Source organism: Anopheles marshallii, chromosome 2, assembly GCF_943734725.1.
Source record: "Anopheles marshallii chromosome 2, idAnoMarsDA_429_01, whole genome shotgun sequence".
NCBI classification, from domain to species: domain Eukaryota; kingdom Metazoa; phylum Arthropoda; class Insecta; order Diptera; family Culicidae; genus Anopheles; species Anopheles marshallii.
Genome location: NC_071326.1, coordinates 53,087,783 through 53,110,091, shown reverse-complemented (window position 1 = coordinate 53,110,091; position 22,309 = coordinate 53,087,783). Strand labels below are relative to the sequence as shown.

General features: G+C 34.1%; 1 protein-coding gene across 1 annotated transcript; it reads left to right on the top strand.

Moving 5' to 3' along the window:
* Positions 1-10,853: 10,853 nt before the first annotated feature.
* Positions 10,854-18,099, top strand: LOC128709442 (calexcitin-1). The gene is made up of 6 exons (XM_053804438.1): positions 10,854-10,914; positions 12,010-12,062; positions 12,179-12,298; positions 16,455-16,531; positions 17,449-17,584; positions 17,989-18,099. Exons 1-6 carry the CDS (start codon positions 10,854-10,856, stop codon positions 18,097-18,099), a joined length of 558 nt encoding a protein of 185 aa, XP_053660413.1.
* The last annotated feature ends 4,210 nt before the right edge of the window (positions 18,100-22,309 follow it).

Sequence of the window (22,309 nt, the reverse complement as noted above, 5' to 3'; positions counted from 1 at the left end):
AAGTTGAAAAAAAGTTCAAGGTCAACCAAACGAAAACATGTTGGCCAATGAAATATACAGGAAATTCTAGAAAGCAAATAAAGCAAAATTATAACAGTGATGTAAGAGGCACTTGACCAACGGTTGCATTTTAAATGTGTTTTGGAAAAGTATTGTGTGAGACAACAAAATTCACCACTGTCTTCAGAACCAAAATTTTGACTGTTAATTGAAAACCTTTTTTGAACAATGGTTCAACAATACCTGAGAAATTTATATTATTTTTTTCCATTTAGGAAGTTTGTTTGTATCATTTTGTGTTTCTTTTTCTGGAGATGTCAGCATCGGAAATGAAATTATTTTTGGTTACAGTCTATTTACAATACAATAAAATACGAAGTAAAGACGATTGATATGTTGACAAACATTATGAGTTCATGTAAGCTGTAGCAAACATTTCGAAACATAATAAATTCATAGGTCTTCAATGAAACTTATTATTGTAACATCGCCAAACTACATTAATTGTTTTTTCATTAAATGGAACAGTTCATAATGCCTAGTTGCTTGATAGACATGCAATGAGTAATGATGCTCTAAAAGAAATACGATAACTTCCATCACAGTGTTAAAGCGAAATATACTTGCAAAATTCCTAGCTAAATTCGAACTGGCCGCAATATTTTAGATATTAATTACAAAAAAACGCGACAATATGACATCATTCCGACAGAACATTCTGGTTCTGATTTATATTGATTTTTTTACTTTCGAATTTTTTGCAATAATTTAAAATAAAGCGGTTTATTTGGACTAAGAACGAATAAGTTATGAGTTTTTTTTAATCCATCAAATTAGCTTTTAGAAAACTGGTAAAAACATTGCAAAGGCTGTCCGACCGTATTATGCACATGAAAAAAAACCTTAGAAGATTACACTAAATAAGTTATTATAATTAATTTCTGTCCTTTTCGTCAACACATTGAACGAATATGATGTCAAGTTATATCGCTTAGGGTGATCACAATGTTGATACTATGAAATAAGAATAAATAAAAAAAAAATGGCCGATGGAATTGAAACATTGACCACGGTGCATAGGAAAAGCACATTGAAAGTAAAATGAGATTGAAAGCTCCTAACGCTTTTTGAAAGCACAAACTGAAATGACAGCTTTTCCAACAGCATTGCCATACCCAAGCGATAACTTTGATCAACAGGAAACGAAACATGTAAAAAATACTACCAACATAAAAATTCTTCTCTTCAAATAAAACTAAAGTTTATAAATAGTGAGTATTTACGAGTGTTTTTGTGAGCAGATGGTTGTGATTAAATAAAAATCCAACATCCAAAAGTTTTGATCAATACGCGGAAACAACATTTTCAAAACGGTGTGCTGTCAGTTTTTGTTTTGCACATGCTGTATTTTTGCTCTATAAGCTATGAAGTCGATACACTGCAATCACTAGATTCGTCAAAAACAATGAGCCATTAAAAAATTAGTTGCCTTAGGCCGCATAACCTACCACACTGTTATGGAGGCGACACCAGATGCACCAAATTTCGCCTTATGTGCATTTTATTTGATCTCTATTAAAATTTTTCTGTAGATTACGTCTTACAACAGTTACAAGTTTTTGTACGGACAGGTAGTATAAAAAGATTCGTCTTTATTGTAGAAAAGATCATTTGAAATAATCCGCAACAATTCAACGTGAACAACTACACGAGCAATCTATATGGCTGTGGCATAATTAGTATCATGTGTGAAATATAACCTTAGCTTAGGTTATTAGCAAGAATACATTAGTACATTTTATTTGATAAACGGCTCTTGACGTATGCAATATAGCCTATTCGTCCTTGTAGAATGGTTGAAACACATATTAATATAGCTATCGAATGCTTATGATGTTACAATATTATGATTGTGATTGCATGTTGTTTAAGTGCTTCTCATAAACGATACGCAACCAAGTAGTGAATTTTCAAAATGTTAGCTTATGGCGATAGAATTGAAGCGCAAAATTTGCAAAAACTAGAATGAGATGAAAATCTGATTAAGTCTAATTGATACTTTTTTCTTACATAGAGTTGTCATATGGTAAGCAAACACATCTTTTCGTTTATCCTATGTGATAAAACGACATTTAATCGAACTCTCTATGATTGGCATTTTCATCGTGCAGTCAGCAATGTATATAACAAAAAAACAAGGGATCAAAATTAACCTACGGACTTAACGCAATACGGACTACGCTGTTCCTACAGTTTGCAATGCAGTAATGCAATAAATATTTTATTTAAACTTATCTCACTTAGCCTATACGATAACGTTGCAGTACATTTTTATTGTATTCTGCTTTACATAGAAACAATTCCACCTGTTCTTACCTTGTTTCAAGCAAATGGGTTCAACATGGGTTCACTGGACAGAAAATGTAACAGTGAGTTATTTCAACAGAATATTAATCTGATAGCAAATAATTTAACTCACAATGTTGTAGGGTCGTTGTCATCACCACCAACGAATTAGTTTTTTTTTTGTTGTGTAGCGGAAAGCAAACGTAAACGTAAACCAAATTATTTACCAATTACTTAACAGGCAAACGAAAAGAATATATAGCATTGCAACAATTTGCTGCTGATAATTTGCTTAATGTATAGGATAGAACGAGACGCGAGATGCGTATAATTGTGCTTCAAGAGGTTGTAAAGATAAATGCATGCGATAAGATTTACAAATCTGGAAAGAAGTTGGAATTTGTAGCCTAGATGTGGATGCGTCAGAATGCGTTTAAATTAAGTCTAGATCGTCATGAAAGGACTGTCATTGCCATTAACTGCAGAAACAATGCAAGTAACAATAAACGACAAAACACGCATTTTATTATTCGATCCAGATCCGGATGGTCAGATCGTAGTGCTTTCGTCATTTTAATGCATTTTAAAAGAGTGAATACATGGCATTATGTATTTGTCGATATGTTCTGATTAATTACACATGCCACCCACATTTCGGTAACTTATCTCTAGTGTTTATCAACTTCAACCAAGTGGTATCACATTACGAGCATTTAAAGTATTAGGTAAAGCCAATAGAATAGATGACGACGTTAGGAGGATAAAATTATCCTCTCAAAATTCTGCTCATTGAGTAACATTCTCACGTGATTGATAAATGAAAAATTTCCAACGCAAAAAGCACATTAACACTATAAGCCAACCTTGATTCAAATCCGATTATTGCAGCAAAATTTGCCCACATGTGGCCGAGAGTGCTGCCAAAATATGCTTGAGCTAGGCCCACAGCATAACATGTGGGAAAACAGGCACATCAGGCGACAGGCAGCAGGAGGCAGGTGGCAGACATTTCTTGATAATTGGCGTTTTTGGCACACCAAAATGCTAGGATATGGGTTATTCAAATCTCATTTCTATCTTCTCGCTATAGTGTTTGCAGTGTGTAAATTAAAGTATTTATTTTGTGCTATACCGTAGTATCTAATGTCTCAAACTCAACTAAGGTTAGTATTGCATGTGCTAAGCAAGAAATGATGTGTATGTACATGTGGTAGTAAATGGTTTTCCGTGGTGAACATTAGCGAAATGTTTTCTAATCATGCAGTGCATTAGCATTAGTTTCAAGGTACAACAAATAACAGTGGTTATTTTTAAATATATCGCATCTTAATAAAAAAAAATCTAACGTCATAGATACGTCCATGCTGTTAAGCATATGCAAATCCATGAAACCAATAAATACGTGTGTAGCCTTGGTTCTAAAATTGCACAACACAGAGTGTTAGCAATGTTCATTCCAATATGGCATTGCGAAAACTGGCATTTTAATTCTAATCTTAATCGAATGTCTATTTTTGGTACGATAATTATGAATGTGATTGAATGCTGATAAATGTAGTCAAGGACTCGTAAAACTTGGGTTGTAACAAAAGGGTTTATTAACAACTGTGTAATGCTATTGCAAACTGTATTATGTTGGTTAAACTTAAATTATGTTCACATGTGTGTTATACTAAATCTCTTTCTCTTTCTTCTTGGAGTAACGACCTGCAAGGTCATGCCAGCCATATCTGGTTTACTTGACTTTTTTATCGTGTATCCGAATGGCTTGTCCGGATGAGATTTTGGACCAGTCCTGTCGCGTGACAACTCGTGCCGTTATCAAAACACAACAAAGTCACTACAATGTTACAATGTGACTAAGTTATATGATAGTATAACTATACAATTTTCATTCGGAAGTTTGTATACGAAAAGTTAAACTGTAAATAATCAAAATAATGCGGTTGATAATTTGACCCACATTGCTAATTCATTGCGTTAACCACGTGTTGCATTTTTTTATTCCGTAAGTTCATATTCACGTTTGAAAAAGCGCGCTAAACACTCTTCCAAACCATCAGATTTAATCTATTGAACAAAAAAATCAACTACCCATCTGGTAGTTTGGATGTATGAAACCGTTGAATGATGTGAGCTCCCGCAGAGCAAACATGAATATGTCATCGACATTTTCACACAAGCACTTAGCTCCTCCGAGCCGGATGTAGGTGAGCAAAACAGTGTGGAATGCACGAGAAATTGAGTTTGTGAGGTGAACGAATGCTTCACAGGATATGCATCCTGTCATCCAGGCGACAACTGGTCCAATAGAAACGTTTACGTTTCTTCGCGGGACTTTGAAACCGCTCAATTTGGTTAAGTTTGATGTTAAATCGCTGGTCGTTTTTCATAAATGCATTGTTTGAGACACCTTAGCAGGAGTTTTGGATTTTTACGTTGCGGATAGTTTGAAACACTCTTAACACAGGGATCCGAACAGCAAACATTTTACTCGCATCCTAAAAACCCGAAGTGCGGTTCTAAAAAGGCCAGGTCGGGGCAATGCGAAACACGAAGTACAGAATAAAAATGAGAAAAAAACACCAACAACTGCAGAGAACCTTCGTCCTAGATAAGTTTGAGTGACTACGGAAACTCGCCCTGTATGTTCGGTGAGAGAGAGTGGACTTGGTTCGGAACCATTTGGCCAGTATGCGGATAGCGGATACTCTTACCTTTACAACTGTCGTATGCGCCAAGTCCCGGGGTTTCACGATAGTGTTTGGAACTCGTTTGAACTCGTGCTCCCAACTCCCTCTCAAATATTCTTTCGGATCAAAGCCATGCGACTCTCTCTTGTATGCGTGTACCCGATCCTGGAATGCTAGCCCTAACATCGACACTAACAGCGACAATTATGGCATAATACCTACGTTTTGGGGTCTAATATCATGTAGAATACTATTGTTTTAAAAAATAATAAGCAAAATGAAAATATGTAATCCACCCAAACTGAATAAAATCTAAAATCGTTATCTGAAAAATTAAAAAATTTAAAAAAATTGAGATTCTTGTTTGTTAATGTTGACCTAATTTCGTTCCTAATGACAAAAACACAGTACCACAACCGAGTATGTCCGAGATAAGGTAAATGATAAGATGGAAATGCCTTGCTCATATTGTACAATTCTCAACACAAGCGTCGTTGATAATACGACAAAAACCGTCAGAAGTAATTCAATGAATAAATAAGATAATAGATACATATGTTAAGGTGTAATGCGTATTAAACTTTCTTCTACAAGCCAGTTTTGTTTAAACACTTCATAGAAGTCACCAATGCATGAGGAATTACATTCTATGGGTGTTATTTAACCCCCAACAACGCTACATATTGCATGTTCTAGTGTTGAATCCATTGTTCCTTATCGCTCGGGTTTTAACGTTGGTCGGACCTATAAAAGCGACCCTACAGTGCGACAACTTCCCATATTCGTCGGGTGCCTGATTAACGGTTCACATCATCTTCGCTTTTTCTACTAAGGACAGGTAACAGTGAACTCATTGCTTAGTGCATCTACGTTGGTCAACGGGTACACTGGTACGTTTCGGTGCGTTTCATTTCGTATCCTTAATTAGCTTGTGTGTGCGTGTGTGTATGTGTGAGATTGAGGGTGTGTGCTCTTTTGTCGTATTAATTGTGATAAACATGTTACTTCGATAATTAATAAGCATATAAAGATCATCGATGATCGGTGCATTACTGAACTGCCTTTTTGGTCTAGTAATATAGGACTAAGCAGGTGTATATAGTGACAGTGCAAATTGCAGCTTCCTGGGATTTTATATTTTCTCGATTCAGTTGAACTGGTCTTGCCTATACGAGTAAACAAACAAGTGAATTGGCGTGTATGTCGTGTTTAAGGGTGTAAATTTTATTGAACAGAGTATAAGTTGAGTGGATTTCAAACGACAACATTCCAAGTGCGATGAAAAGATCTGAGTATGAATTCGATTGGATTATTTTCTAAACAAAACATTGTCCTGATTTACATCTCCGTTAAATTGCTGCATTAATGTGAATACATAACTTATTATACTTATATCACCATTAGGATTCACAACACCAATCGAAATAGACAGCTGAAAATCAGAAATCTTTAGGTTAAATGATGATAACTAGTCAAACATGAAACATATCCACTATTATCTTTCGATATAGCATAATATTACTGTTATTACAGTCATATTTTTCTACAAATAATGTACATTAAGATACGTTGTGGATCAATTCTCAATTAGATAGATAACTAGTCTACACTAGCAGCACTGTGATTATCAATTGAAAGAAAAAACAGATAATGCGAATGACTAAAGATAGAACAAGGGGGCGCCCCCGAGTTCGAACGTTATCGTTCTGTCCTGCTAACTCGATAATTGTAAGTCCTTTCATGCACAGCCCAGTGATGATAGTTATCGCATAGAAAGAAAGTGTGGAGAAGCACAAGGCTCTTGCAGCTATGATAGAATCTGAATTAGAAGAATGTGCAAATAAGATAAGAATGATACAAATAGGTATGTTCGTTAAAATATGTAATGCCTGACCATATTCTTATATTCTTTATTAGAACGTTGTATACAAACCAAAAAACGAGCAGAGTGTTTTACCTATCAGAATTAAGTAAATTGATGAACGTACAGTGGTAATACAAATTTAATACCTTAGTTAAAGTGATACCCTACCGATTACGTGCTACTCCATACAATAGCCAACTTATTTTTCAAGCCATGTGCTCACCTACAATACATTCGGTACGTTGGAGGTACCCGATGGAGAAAAAGATTCTGTACGTAGTTCGGTTTTTTTTTAAACAGAATGTGGTCAAGGTGATCGAGGTAAATGCAAATACTATCATCAATCTCTGCTTTGTACTATCACTGTTATCCATCAGGTCAATCTGGCTTTACGGTTTAACACATTTTAGGCGCCAAGTTCGAACTCGTCAGTCGATGCTGATAGATTGAGCTACGTATGCTTTCATGGATCACACTTCACGCTGTCGTGAAATGTATTCATCAACATGCCAGGTGTCATCACTTGCGGTTCGGCTTTCCGTTAGAAATGGTGCAGATAATAGAACAAGTTTTGAAAGCCTAGGGTAGATGGTAGAGAAGTTATATTTTATTCCACTTTCACAGGATGGATCGTCCTTTTAAAGCTTCACTCTGTTGCCCAATAAACGTATGAAATTTCGATGTGGCCCTTGAATATGTGGCCATTTAGTTGTTGTTTGAAAAACTGAATATGCTCTTCATAATAATGTCCTACTCTAGTGAAACAAACCAAAAACTTCAAAAGCTTTAATGAATAAAAATGCACCTCACATAATACTTGATCCAACATAACGTGGTAGTGAGTTCAAATTTAGTCTATACCGACATTTCAAGAACATGCATTCGAAGCACACTAATGTGTGTTGTTGTTTTTGTCTTTAGAAGCTCGTATAAAATCAAAATCTGTATAAGTAAAGACATCTTGCGGAAACTGTAAAGGCTATCTTTCGAGGATTATTTTTTATATTTTGGGTATGATTTTTTTTAAATTTAAGTAATACAACTTAAATATATCTTTATGCTATACAGCATATTCTATTCTTATCCCAGAGTACAGATAGTTGAATATTGGGACGCTACGCTACACATATCTGTCTACAAAACCGATAAGCTCAAGCGATTCCTTGGCTAGCTGAAACCTAGGGGGAATACAACTCATTTAATTGCTCAGGATAAATGTACACGAAGATGCAACTGTATTGAAATACATAGTACGCTCTCTGAGATTTGAGAATTGATTAGGAAACCCGTTTAGAATTTCATGACATGAAACAAAAATGTTACTAGGTACGAACCCGTTTTACAATTCACTTTTTCGAAAATAAATTACGGATCGGTAGTCGGAGTGCGATAACAGTAAACACAACGCTCATAAATATAATACTCACAGGGGAAAACGTTAAATGATTGTGTTAATATAAATATTTAATATATCTGTAATTTTCACGTACTATACGATTAAATAGAGATAGAAGCTCATAAACTTATATCAAACATCTCTACGATCGATATTGTGAAAATTTGGCCAATTGCCCAACCGTCTATACGGCCGTTTGTGGCAGTTCGAGCAATACCTAGTTAAAGTGCAAATTACAATGAATATGTTTGTTATGTTATTGTTGGAATGTAGCATTCAAGTAGAATTAGCACTTTAAACTACATTACGTTTATAATATATATTTCAACAGATCTTTTGATATCCAAGTATTGATATTGGTATGTAATTTTATAAAAATCGCTTGATTTCAAATTACCATTGTATCCTGATATGTCCTATTTCATAAACAAAACTGATTCAAGTAACAAAAAGTACATTGAAATTTATTCAAAAATACTAAATTAGAGGGCCAAACGCCTGTGTTAATTTGCAATTGATTGCTTTGATTAAGAAGCAATTAAAACTTTCCTTATCCGCTTCGAGTGTTTAAGCTTTTTAACGACAGCTCTAAGAGAGTACTATTAACGAGACTCAGAATCATTCTATGTTAACAAAATTGTAAAGAGAATAAATTGTTAAACACGATTAAATGCAGAAAAGAATAAACAGGAAAAAATAGTAATGTTGCTAACAAAGCAACGATTGAACGCAACGCTGAAATTAGCGTAGGATATCATCATGCTGTCCTTCATCAAATTAAGATGAGTTTTGATTCATTCTGATGATACTTGGTGTATGTTTTCCGTAAACGTGCTATTTGCATATAAGGTCTCTGAAACAGAATACGCATGAAGAAGTACCTGAAATATGTTTTTTTCAGTGTTTGGTATTTTCAACGCATAACTACGCACGATCATAAATTTTAATCTTTTAAGCTCTAATTGAAAATAGCTCACATTTCATCAAATGGTAATTTAAAGTTTGCCTGTTTATTTGCATTGCATGTCTATTTTTAGAAAACCATGAAGACATTTATTTTAAAGCTTATGTATTGTAAAAAAAAAACAAAAGAATCATGAAAAGTTCCGTTGCGCAAAATATAAAATAGAATCTAATTTACTGGGACTTTTTGTTGTTTTTCCAATTGTGATCCATTAGAAAAACTTTATAACAGTCATAAGTACTTTGCCAATTATATTAAGAAATATTTTAAAAAAATCATAAAATGTTTCATAATGAATGTTTCTTTGATTCTGCGCTTCCCGATAGAATTATAATGATTTATTGTATACACGTTTATTTAACGTACTGTGTCTAATGCTTTGTATATCACTGTCAAACTAGACAGTCCATGACCGTATTTGATACTGCATTTTGCAGCAGATTTTAATGCACCTTATGAACAATGAATTGAATTGGAACATGTGTAAAACAATGCAGAATATGAGTGAAGTGTACGCATAAATCAATTAATCATTGAAATGCTCATACAATCCTCCAGTATTACCTCGTCTATTGCCTCAAAGAGTGATCAATTATATCAAGGATGATTATTCATATCCCATGATGGAGATCTCAACGGACCTTGTTATCAGAGTATATTGTTTAAAGTATACTGTAAATTGAATTGCCATCAATTAAGTATGGACAAATTCCATTGGATAGGTAAATAAAATAACCGCATTGAACGAGCCGACGCTTCATTGTTAATTTAACGACTGATTGTTGAAAATAGCGACACTAAAAAACAAGCCAAACACTCTTCATTGAAAGTATTTAACATTTACTAATTGTACAATAATTCCCCGGACGTTCTGTTATGTTTTGTTTTTGCAAAACTACAAAACTCCAGGAACTTTTCCATGTCCTAAACTCAAGATGTGCTATGAAATTTTTTAAAAGATAATGATAATTTGTAGACATATGACGATGTAGCCATAAACAAAAAAGGAAAGAAAATAACATCGAACACGGACAAGCGAAGGTTCTGTCAGCTTACCGTTTCACAATGTAATACCGTACCTAAGTACTTCTAATTGTAGCCGTTGTGATCACCATGGAAATTAAGATATTTCTTCAGTTGGGTCTATAAAAAACGTTAAACGGTATCGGCAAAAATATTTGAAGTAGGCACTCGAATAAGGTTTATGTTTTCAACATGACTGAGCATACCTGTTTTCAGTAGTCGTTTAAAAGGTAGGAATAATGATTACAGTTTGAAGAAATATACCTTTCAGAAGGACCCAAAATGTTCATTCTCTACTTTGCTCAAGTATTTTGCTGGAATTGTTAGCATAAAGCTAAGGGTGCTAATGGTGCTAACTCCCAATAATTTGGTGGAATTTTTCATATTAACGAAATGTCTGAATACATCTAAAACACATATTTACGTCAGTTGTGTGAAGAAATGTAAATTTTTATTATATTTTTCCTGTGTAAAAGGATTATGTTTACATTAACAGGAACGATCTTTTTTCTATAATTAACTTTAGGTCGATTTTTAGGCTAATAAACTAAGTTGAAATAATTAAAGATGTCGCAAATCTCGGAATTCCGTAAGAAGAAGTTGCTGTACGTATTCAATGTATTCTTCGGTAAGTGTTCTTTGTATTATACTATTTTTAAACTTATTTTGACATTATCGTTATGAGTATATAAGTTTGTATAACTTGAAAGATTTTGATAAAGATTATAATAATCGTTTATATTTAATAACCGTACATAACGGGGTATAATGGCTGTAGGGTGTAGTGCAACAATACATTTTTGTGTATTAAATTTGAAACAATACGGCAAGACAATTTAAACGTCCGGTAGTGAATAAATTATAAACAAAAAATTGATGACATAAGAGACAAAGATGTACCCTTTAAAATAGTAATGGTGCAATGAAAATTCGAATCGCAAAGTAAAACTTCGAATTGAATATAAACAAATATGAGCTGGTCAAATCTATTTCTGATTAAAATAAAAAAAAAACTGTTCTTATACTAGCATTAAGGTCAACATGATTTTTTCCTGGCATAACAATGAATGTTTCAAGGGAGAATTTTGTTTGGTCCCTTTTATTTCTGAAAATAAGACTTTCTTGGCAGTGTTATGAAATAGTGTTATATCGTTCTAGCCAGTACAGTGACCTTTACTGGTTTGGCGACATTTAAATTGATTTTGTCCAGGAAAATTTAATGAAAAACTTGAGTGATTTTTTTTTGTTTTTATCAACAACACCCCTTGACAGGTTGAAACAGTCTGAGTAGTGTTGATGATTATTGGTCAAGCAATAGCAATTTTGGCTGAAACTTGAGCTATGTGAGTTGACATTTGATATGAAATACCTGCAATGGACGATTTTCAGTCGGAAGTCCATGATTATTTTTAATTATGTTTACCAATATAATTTGAAAAAAATGAAAGCTCCAAAATACTTGTGAAAAATAAGAATTAAAATGTAAGAGCATCAAACCATGTTGACAAAAGCCAGATTTTTTAAAGTAATAGAATGTCTATCTGTATCTAGACTGACCATGCTGTAAATTAGTTGCATAATTACATAAATGATTTGAATCCTGTTTCAATATCATCATGCCATTTCAAATTATAACTGATTCTGATTAACTTTTGAAACAATTTCATATGTGGAATAAGTACAAAAAATATCAACCTAAGTCATAATATCTTTTATTTACCAGATGTCAACCAAAGCGGCGAAATCGACCGTAAGGATTTTGAATTAGCAATTGAGGTGAGCAATATGGAATAAAGCTGAAAGTAATAACATACATAAATATTATTTTTAAATACGAAAGAGTAACCAAACCTGCTTCTTATTTTATGTTGTAAACACTTTTGGTGGTTTAGAAAATCTGTGAACTTCGCGGGTGGCCCACAGGTAACCCGAAGAATGTAGAAACGCACGATAGCATGTTCAAGATCTGGGAAGGCTTGCGCTCCAAGGCGGATAAAGATAACGATGGACAGGTAAGAGAAACTTTTCATCATGCCTTGATTTGAATTTAAAACAGGGTACATTTTTTAATCCATCCTACCCGTGCGTATAAGCATTGTATGACAATGGGTAAAACCAAAAGACCTGCGAGTGAGCTGTGGTTTGGCCAAAAAAGCTAGACGGATTTTCATGACAGATCAAAAATGACCAACAGAAGTAGCGGTAGATCCAAGTGCTTTAGAAAAGTTTTTAGTTTAGTTTAGAAAAGTTGATTCAATAATGATTTAAAAATGGGCTTGGAATTGCCGAAATACGTCATCTATACCTCCTAGGCAATTTATTGCAGGTATCGTTCGAACAGATACGGTTAAAATTTATAATTTAATTTTTAAACATAATTGTATATTTCGTTGAACGAAGAATGAAAAAGCTTGTTCTTGTTTTAAAACGTTACAAACACGATAAGGATTGGAGTTGTTCTTCTCCTATAAGAACAGTTTCCAAGCAGTTTGAGAATTTAGAGCATAATTATAATTGAGAATTGAACCAAATGATTGCCTAAAACTCACGGACTTAGTCTCGGGGGTCATGGACTTCGTTTCAGTTGATCCTCAGCATTTCTGTGGTTTAACGACACAGTTCGTATACGATAAAAAATGAGTCAGTGAGGTTCACACCTAACTGTGTAGTGACAGCAAATGGGTACGATTTTACGCTTGTGAATCAAACCGTATGTTTGCGATGGTAAAGCTCTACCATGTATAAAGCTTTGCATTCTGATTTGTAGAACGCGACATCGCAAACCAAGTGAAGATTAATGATGTGAGGATTAGTTTGAGCATAGCTGAAAGCAACTATACAATGCAATGTATGGAGTATAACACTTAATGCGTGCAAGGCGATGACTACTTCTTTATGGCACTTGTTTCAGCTTTTATGTTGTGATTGCCTGCAAAAAAAAAAAACACAAAACTGGTTTGCTACATTCTCATCATGACAACATTTTATGCTTAGTCCGCATAGTTCTAAAAGATCTGTTCAAGCGAGAATGAATATATGACTTTAAAGTTGATACAATATTAATTTTAAACCTGAACTATGTTATTCCGTTCTTCCTTTCCTCAAGATAAATGCTATTGACAAACACTTGCTTTGTTTAGTTTATTAAATCTTGCCTAAATGGGATCATGTTTAGAATTTAGCTTTTTTAATTGCTGTGTTACACTAAAATTGAAACTTATCGGTTAGTATAGACATTAACTAGTAAAAAAGAAAACCAACCGTTATCCGTTGCGAAGAAGGCTGAGTTCCAATCAGATTTCGTTGATAATTTCAAATGTTTCCTTGTTGTTTTCATCAACAGGCCGTGGCATATGCAGCATAACCTGGTGCAGCTGTCATATTACGGAAAAGATTTTTTGTTACGATGATATTCTAAAGGGTTGAAAGCGTTTTTCGTGTTTAAAATTCAAAATTGTTTGCAACAGATTAAGAAGTATCTGTCCCGACGGACACACGTGGAATAAATATGTTTAATTCAAAAAGAATGTTTAGGTCGTATTGCTTGGCTATTATTCACTTCATCTATGTTACAGTATACATTAGTATTTAGACAACCTTTTATCGGGTATACTCGGCGGTGCGTAGAATATGAACATGCATAGAAATGTTTATGTTATTATACATTGAAACACTTAACGTCAATATATTACTGTGACTACGTTTTCCAAGGGTGTAGGATCCTTACAGATTTACTTCGGTGTTTTTTTGATGGTGAACTATGCGCAATAATCATCAGCAGTATTTATTAACTGTAATTTTCTCGACGGTGTTACCTGTAATGAAGGCACATAACTACCTGTACAATAGCAACAAAGATACAAAGGAAGCAAACGCAAAATGCGGTAAACGTTGTGTATGCCATTTGCAGGATTTGCAATTTTGCATCAGGTTTAAATTAAACGCATTCGAAAAATGCGAAACGAAAGTCAGCATTTTAGCCATTCCTTTCCTATAAGAGACAAGCTTATATCCATCTTGTCGTAGAATCAGGTAGGGTAAAATATCTGATTGCATCGCTGGTGCTAGCAACGTTTCCCTGTTTCGTTTCCCTGTTAACCAGCTTTTGCGGTTTTTTTCGCAAAATGTGAATCATATACCTTGAAAAATGATTTTTGAAATCAAGGCGGGGAAAATAATGTTACGGAAATATTTCTTATGGGTTGATATAATATCGTATCTCGTCGTAAACTTTTATGTTTTACTTGTAATCTTTTCAAAAGAGATTTACGCAAAGCCATTTTGTTTTTATTTTGAAAATGGAATACTCGCAAATTATCGTAAGGAACAAACTAACAAATTTGAAACTAAAAAAAAACTTTCTTGGACTTGAGTACTACATGAATAGGGCAGGATTATATACGAACTTTGCAAATTTATGCAAAATATTCGATTTTACACATTTTTTTCACAAAATTTCTCGGCCAATGACTCGAAATCACTTTTAAGTTTGTTTCAGTGTATTTTTTGAAGACGTACCTTGTTACCCTTTAAGGATTCAAAAAGGGGTTTATTTACATGTACGCAAGATCTAAACTTATAATTTCGTTACTATCATGCTACCAAAAGCCTTTTGAGATAGAGTACGATTTGAGCTAACCGTAACATTCGTGTAACACCAAACAATTGCTTTTGATTTTTTGTACAGGTTTTCTCTCGAGACACTACGTGGTGACACTATCTTTTTTATTCATTTTTAATATTACTACGTAAGATAAGCTCAGCTGATCTCACTCCCCGTTACCATATACGACACTCGGGAGAATAGCAGTTTGGTCGTCGTGTGATCCGATCCCACCGGGAAACCAAACCTCACTGGCGTAGAACCGAATGTTGGTTACGTAACACAATTTAACTGATATTAGCTTAAGGCTACAGACTGGTTAAGATCACTCTTTGCTTTATTGTTTCTGGTGGTTGCTCAAAGCTACATGAATTATTGCACATCATGTAGAAGTTTCACATTAGGTTGCTGTACTTTTGTTTTATATACATTGATATTTTTAAACATATACCGCAAAGAGGGAAAAACATTACAGGGAAAGCAATTTTCCTAAACCTACAACTCCATGAATCCATAAACATCTATTATTAGAGTTCATATTTAAAAGTTCCCTACTGATTGTCAATATTTTTTTAAATATTGTGAGATAGCTAATCTTACTGTCCATGTTGTGTTTGATTTCAAACTAACGAAATCTAACGTTTGCGTTGATAAATTGTTATATAATGAAGAATGATTTTTTTGCTTGGAATTTATGACAGATTTATGAAACATATATTGTAATATTACTCTATAAATAAAAAACCTCGGTCACAATGCAATAGATATCGACACACATGGAGGATATCTAGCTATGTGGATGTTGTTTGTCAATTGATAACGATTAATGTGGTCGCTCCTACTGATGCCACATTGCTGTTTTTTGCGCATCGCTCAAAACATGATGGCAAAATATGTGCAAAACCTATAAACCTAAAGAACCCCAGAACAATCAAAACTGGACCATTGCCAGCAGATATATTAAATTAATCGTGCCAAAGATATCCCAATAGCACACGTTTTGAAACAAGGTAGAACTATGCGTAGCGGTTATACGTGTTCTGTTTATAAATCAGGGCATCGCTTTTACTGCTAGAAAATTAAACCACTAGAACTCATACGCCCATAGCTAGAGTGAAGCATTTTCGAAAAATGTGCAAATGTGACGATGCGACAAATAAGCGCTGGTTAAAAGGAAGAAAAATCTTGCGCAATGCGTGTGCGAGTGTGTATTCTTTGCTACCGTAACAAGAGTCACGCAGAAATCAAATATTTTACACACACGTCTATTATTTAAATATCAGAAGGTCATGTGAAAGTGTGCGTTAACTATTTCCAAACATATTCTTTCTTAATATGTTTATAACACACAAGCATATGCTAGCTTCTGCCTAGTAATCATGTCGGCCAAGTAAGGAGTAATGATTAATGTAATTAATGATTACAATTACAAATTAATACCCTTAAATGAAATCGATTAACATCAGATCAACCATATTTATAGCAAATACAAGATATTCTAACATGAATAAAAAAATGCATGATACAATATTTTATCTCAAACAATTACCAAATCTTTTTTTTAGGTGTCAGTTGACGAGTGGTGCATCATGTGGGATGCTTATGCTAAGGATCCAAGCAGTGTCATGGATTGGCAATTGAGGTAAGATGTAAAAACTTTTGTTTTATATACATTGATATTTTTAAACATATACCGCAAAGAGGGAAAAACATTACAGGGAAAGCAATTTTCCTAAACCTACAACTCCATGAATCCATAAACATCTATTATTAGAGTTCATATTTAAAAGTTAACTTAAGTTGTTTTCGGTTTGTAAATTTCAACACCAGTCTCGAGTTTTCAGAGGTTTTGCGAGGATTTTGACTTGGTCACCCTCAAGATAGTTAAATTCTTACTCTACAGTATGAGTTACTTATGACATAGAACCGTCTTTTGCAAATTATGTTATATCCTAAGATCAACAATTTGTGACATTTGTATGAATGAATTGTACGACATGAATTTAATTTATGACAAGATGAAGTGTTGGACAAATGAGCTAACTTAACCTTGTCCAGTTGTTGATCACGGCAAGAAAAGTGGAAACATTTTCCCTTGTATTACTTTTCAATCTGTTTTTTCTTCGCTAGAAGGGCTGTATTGACTTATTTTTCCATGTAGCCGGTCAGTCCTAGCTACTGTCGTGAGAAGATCGGTGCCGCTACCAATACACAACTGAATCGCACCACTTTCAAACTTGTGAAGGATTACTAAATAAATTTTATTTTTTAGCGTAGCTTTACGTAATACATTTCTGGCATGATATGTATGTTAGCTTTGTAGTTATCTATGTTCTTTTTTTGTTGTGGTTCTTGTCATATATTTTTAAATATATATTGTACTGATTGAATAAATCAACCTAAAATAAATTATCATTTCCGATAAGTAGTCACAACAAATCAATCGTTACATCTAGTTTTCCTGTGCCCATAATGTTCATAAATTATCTTCAAACGTTTCAGTAGTATTTTGTACTACTTTTCAGTTACGTTTTTCTACCGTTTTGATACTGTTTACAGATATATGAATTTCATGTTTGATCTTGAAGATGCCTCACACGACGGAACAATCGATGGTGATGAATTCTCGATTGTGTGCTCCAGCTACGGCGTTGATAAAAACGAGTGCCAGGAGGCATTCAAAAAGATGTCAAAGGTATGTTTCAGGGTAAAGGTATGAGTTTAGTAGCTAGAGACGTTCGCTAAAGAGGAAACAGATAATTTAATCGCTTGAATTCTTCACAAACGGTTTTGTATTGAAACGGATAAATTACTTTCGTTTTTGGGTTATTTATCTTGCAATACACAATGAACTCGCTACATTTTTTGGCACCGATTTATTTTTTTTTGGGATGCAAAGGTTGTGGCTGTTGACGTACCGATTCGAGTTTCGATGTCTAATTAATATTCCTCTTGATAGTCATCGATGAAAAATGCATGTGTAAATATTCTATAGTATTCTAAAAATATATCATGGATTCTCTTTTAGCTGAAATGTCTCAATTTGCTCATGCAAACTATTTATATAAAATGAATTTGTCTATCGTTTTTACAATAAAGGGCGAAGTAGAAGTAAACCGAGAACAATTCGCTGAATTATGGCGTGAATACTTTTCATCAGATGATCCAGCCTCACCCGGTAACTTCATATTTGGCAAAACATCTTTTTAACGGAGTTGTGGCCCTTGAATCTACCAATGGCTTAATGCTTAGTCCAGGAAGGAATGATCAACACGCTAATTGCCAATAATGGAGGCAGCATGACGCTGATAATGATGATAAAAATAAACGACACCGGTGGCTTCTCATCGTGGGTGCTTGTGGTAAATCATCCAAATATTAAATATATGTTTCGAAAAAAAGTTTGAATAACTGTCCAAGGCTACAATATAGGTTTCCTAGTCGGTTAACAGTAATAGTTGAAATAAATCAGATTATTCTGCCTTAGTTGAAATTTATTCAATTCTTCATTTGATTTTCTTTAGTTTCATTTAATAAACTATGACTTGGTGGTTCTTTTTGTTAGCTTAGGCCTGGCCGTAATGACTTATTTTATCACGTAGCTAGAAAGTCAGTCCTTGCTACGGGGGATTGATCCGGATGGGATTTTGGGCCGGTCCGTTCGTGTGAAGACCGGCGCCGCTACCATCATGCTACCAGGCCGCTCCGACTTCATGATTTGAAGCACCGAATATGTGATTGAAACAGCCAAGTTCGTTTAGCGTTAATTTATTAAGTAAAGCAAATAGTCACTTCATGTGGTACTTTCACTAGGGAGCAATTCGATAAAATTAGGCAAGGTTTATGAACTAAACAATATATTAATCTCATTTATCTTGAAGGCAACAAAAGACAGGAAGATAGAGTTGGGGATAAAATATTAGGTAAATCCGAACGAAATAGCTATTTTGTTGTAGTTTGTGTCTAACACAGGTAACAGAATATCCGAAATCACTTGAAGAAGAAAATTACCTCTCATTACAATGATAGCAAAAAGTTTACGTTTCCTTTTGTAACCTGGTTTTATACATTGCTTAGAATGTTTTATCTGCGAATACTGTTACCTCTCAGCACATATTGCAAAATGCATAACGGATGCGTTTGTTGACTTCGTTGTTCGTGTTGACCTAACGAACCACACTTTACAAAAAAAATAATATCATGAAACCTCATATCGTGAAAAGTGAATGTGAAAGACAAAACCATCAACAAAACAAAAAGGTGGTGTAGTTGTCTTTTTTATTAAAATTGTTTGACTTTTGTTTTGATTGACATTTGTTTTATCCTTTAGTTCTACGACCAGGCTGTTCGCACAAGAGTAAAAAAAAACATTTTTTTAGTGCTTTGAAAAGATTTGATTACTGTCTGAACGTTACTATAGTAAGAGAATGGAAGAAAGTATATACTTGTTTTGTTTATACAAAGTGTTAGCCGCAAAGGAACAATTCATATAACATTTTTGATAGGTAGACAAGCCAGAATAAAAGGGAATTCTCAATTAATGTAAAAGAATACCGCGCATTCAAACAAGAATGACAAATATCAATGATTTTGCATTTGTGTACAACCAAGTACAAGCAGTTCTTGTTAAAACATGGTTAAACCCAACATTCAGAACATAAATGTGCAAAACAGTGAAACGGGTTGCCGTTAAACGAACACATACAACCAACAATCGAAACTAAATTGGAATCATATGATTGAAATGGCGTCAGAGCTAAATGTTCTGAGATTAATAATGATATTAAATATTACATGTACGTGTGTAGTAGATTCTTCCCACGGAAAATGGAAGAGCGAATGAGAATACAAACTAAATTTGTAACTGTTTTAAAGACATATTCCTTGTTGGTAAAAGTAAACAAAACTTTAAAGTAACTACGAGGAAAATTTCATTCTCTTGAGACATAAGCACGGAAATCTGTACTATCTGAACTATTTCTTTCCTCTTCTCTTTGAAATTGAAATCAAATATATCTTCATAATTCCGTAAATCGACAATACCACTACAAGCAATGTGGAAGATATATGTATGTTTTGGAGGAGAACAGCTCTTATTCTATTTCATGTGCATTCCGTAACAAAAGGGACTCTAGCTGTTACTGTTTCTGCTTTAAACATTTTGGTCTATATCCAAAATTTCGGTTTATGTTTCGCACTTCTGGTTCCTGTTGCATTAGCTTACAAATCTTAAATCGATACTCTATCGTCAATACAGTTGTTCAAACGTGTGAATGAAAACGATTCAACAGGGAAATCGGCCTTAGCTGAGATCATTAAACCGAAACAAACAACACTTTCAAAAGTTACGAAAAAATAAAGAGCAAGAATTAAATACTACATTCTGGCAAAACCATAATACCAGCAGTGTCTACGGTACGAAACAGACAACTTGACCGTCAATTAAATGTATCGCGTTCGTGTTTGAAATGTTGCCTAATGGACACATCCTCCAAATGCAAAGATGACCCATTAAAACACCATTCAAATGTCAATTCCTTTAGTGGTTCATCATACCTTGATCCAAAACGATTTACCTTTAACGATAGTAGATTTCAGAAAAAAATGAACGAATGTCTCTATTGAATGTCTATTCTACAAGGTACTACGCGAATTAGTAAGACGTGAAGTTAATATCACTACCTAAACACATTGAGACAACTATAGATATATTAATGTTGAATGTTATGAAATTTGCCAAAAACAAAAACTCTGTCAAACATGTTTGGTGAATAATAAAAAAGTGTTTAATGTGGATAAGACAGATTACGCTCGAGATACTGTGTTTTATTGCAGCAGTTCCGAAAATTCTTTTTTTAAATTGCCAATTTTTGACAACCTAACCGTCTTATGAAAATTTCCGGATTCAGTTCTTTTGCGATTGTGTGGCGCACTTTTAAAAGTTTCTCCTACCTCAGTCTGTGCACTTGTTTGCCTCAGATCTAATCCTACATGTTCCTATGCTTTCCAGTTCATGGGTTTGATAGGGATGAATTTGTCTTTAATCATCAGATAAAAGTACATAAAGTATGTCTTAATTACTTTACGAGTCAATAATTGAGCATAGTCAATTTCCCAATGTTGCTAATCAGATGTATAAATAAGAGAGAGATAATGGGCAGGTATGAACTTATTTAGCGAACATATTTTAAAACAAAGACAGAAAATTGTCCAAACTATCTATTTCGTGTGACCGCTCAAACGTGAATGAACCGCTTTATTTATATCCATATTCTAACTATTAATCTTCTTACAGTTAATTGTCGGTGTTACAATAAGGGTTTTCGGCTGTTTGTTATAGTCAAAGATGCTTATAATTGCATTTCCTGTTTGTTCTTGACTTCGATCGAACGACTGATTCCTGTTGAAATGCTAACCAAAACAATAGTTATGATTTCTCAATTGTTATTTGCCGCTACGCACGCATAAAATGTGTCACCTGTTGTAGCGGTGCGTTCGATCGCTGCGCTGCTATAAAATGTGTCGCTTGCTCAATTGCTATATTGATTATTGAAATTGCACTACAGTCTATTGTTTAATTGGAGGGGCTCTAAATTGTTTTTCTTGAAAAATAAACTGTTTAGCAGGAATGCTATCGGATGCCCAACCTTTTGTTACGCAACATACCATCAAATAACGGTTTCAATCAGAAAACATACCATAGATAGTGTAGTTTTGAAAAATGTATTTGTTTTAGGGATTATAATACAAATTCCTTGTCTATTATCTCTAATTATCATTTGTCTACCTATTAAATATTCATAGGTCAGGAGGTATCATATCAATCAAACTCAAATTTTTAGCATCGATTTAGCAAATCAGAATAGATCGAATAATTGTTATGTGATTCATAGTGCGGGGTTGCTTGCGTTACTTTTGGTTCCAATAGCCGTAATAAAGAGCCCTAATAGCCACACTGCCGAGATGTGCTTGGATTAATTTGTCAAGCGTTAAGCATTACAGAGGATGAGAATGATTATACATCACGTTCTCAGATATTTGAATGGAAGAAAGAAACAGATGCAACTTCTAGTTACAAAGCGCAGAATTTGAAACAGTTGTACCTTTTAAGGTGGGAGACAAAGAGATAGAGCCTAGCTCCTAGAGTATAGATGGTATAGTATAGATGGCGAACGTTACTGTCCAACCCCGGTTGATAATGAACTGTACAGAAACGAGTTAATTAAAAAACGTCTCAAAATTGCAATAAAACGCGATCTGGCGAAATATTTAGTGTTGGTAATTCTGTGATCAGCAGTTATTTTTACACACATTACACTTATAAGTAAAACTTTCACTTTGAAAAACAGACCCATATACATCGCATGAAAAATGAAACGCATCGTTGGAACGTTGCACTATTTGAATATTTAGAACAACA

What these genes read in the sequence shown, in the direction of transcription:
- LOC128709442 (XM_053804438.1), top strand. Translation starts at nt 10,854, where the DNA reads ATGTCGCAAATCTCGGAATTCCGTAAGAAGAAGTTGCTGTACGTATTC. An exon ending in ATAAAGATAACGATGGACAG is followed by an intron (nt 12,299 to 16,454) that starts GTAAGAGAAACT and finishes TCTTTTTTTTAG; the next exon opens with GTGTCAGTTGACGAGTGGTG. An exon ending in GTCATGGATTGGCAATTGAG is followed by an intron (nt 16,532 to 17,448) that starts GTAAGATGTAAA and finishes TACTGTTTACAG; the next exon opens with ATATATGAATTTCATGTTTG.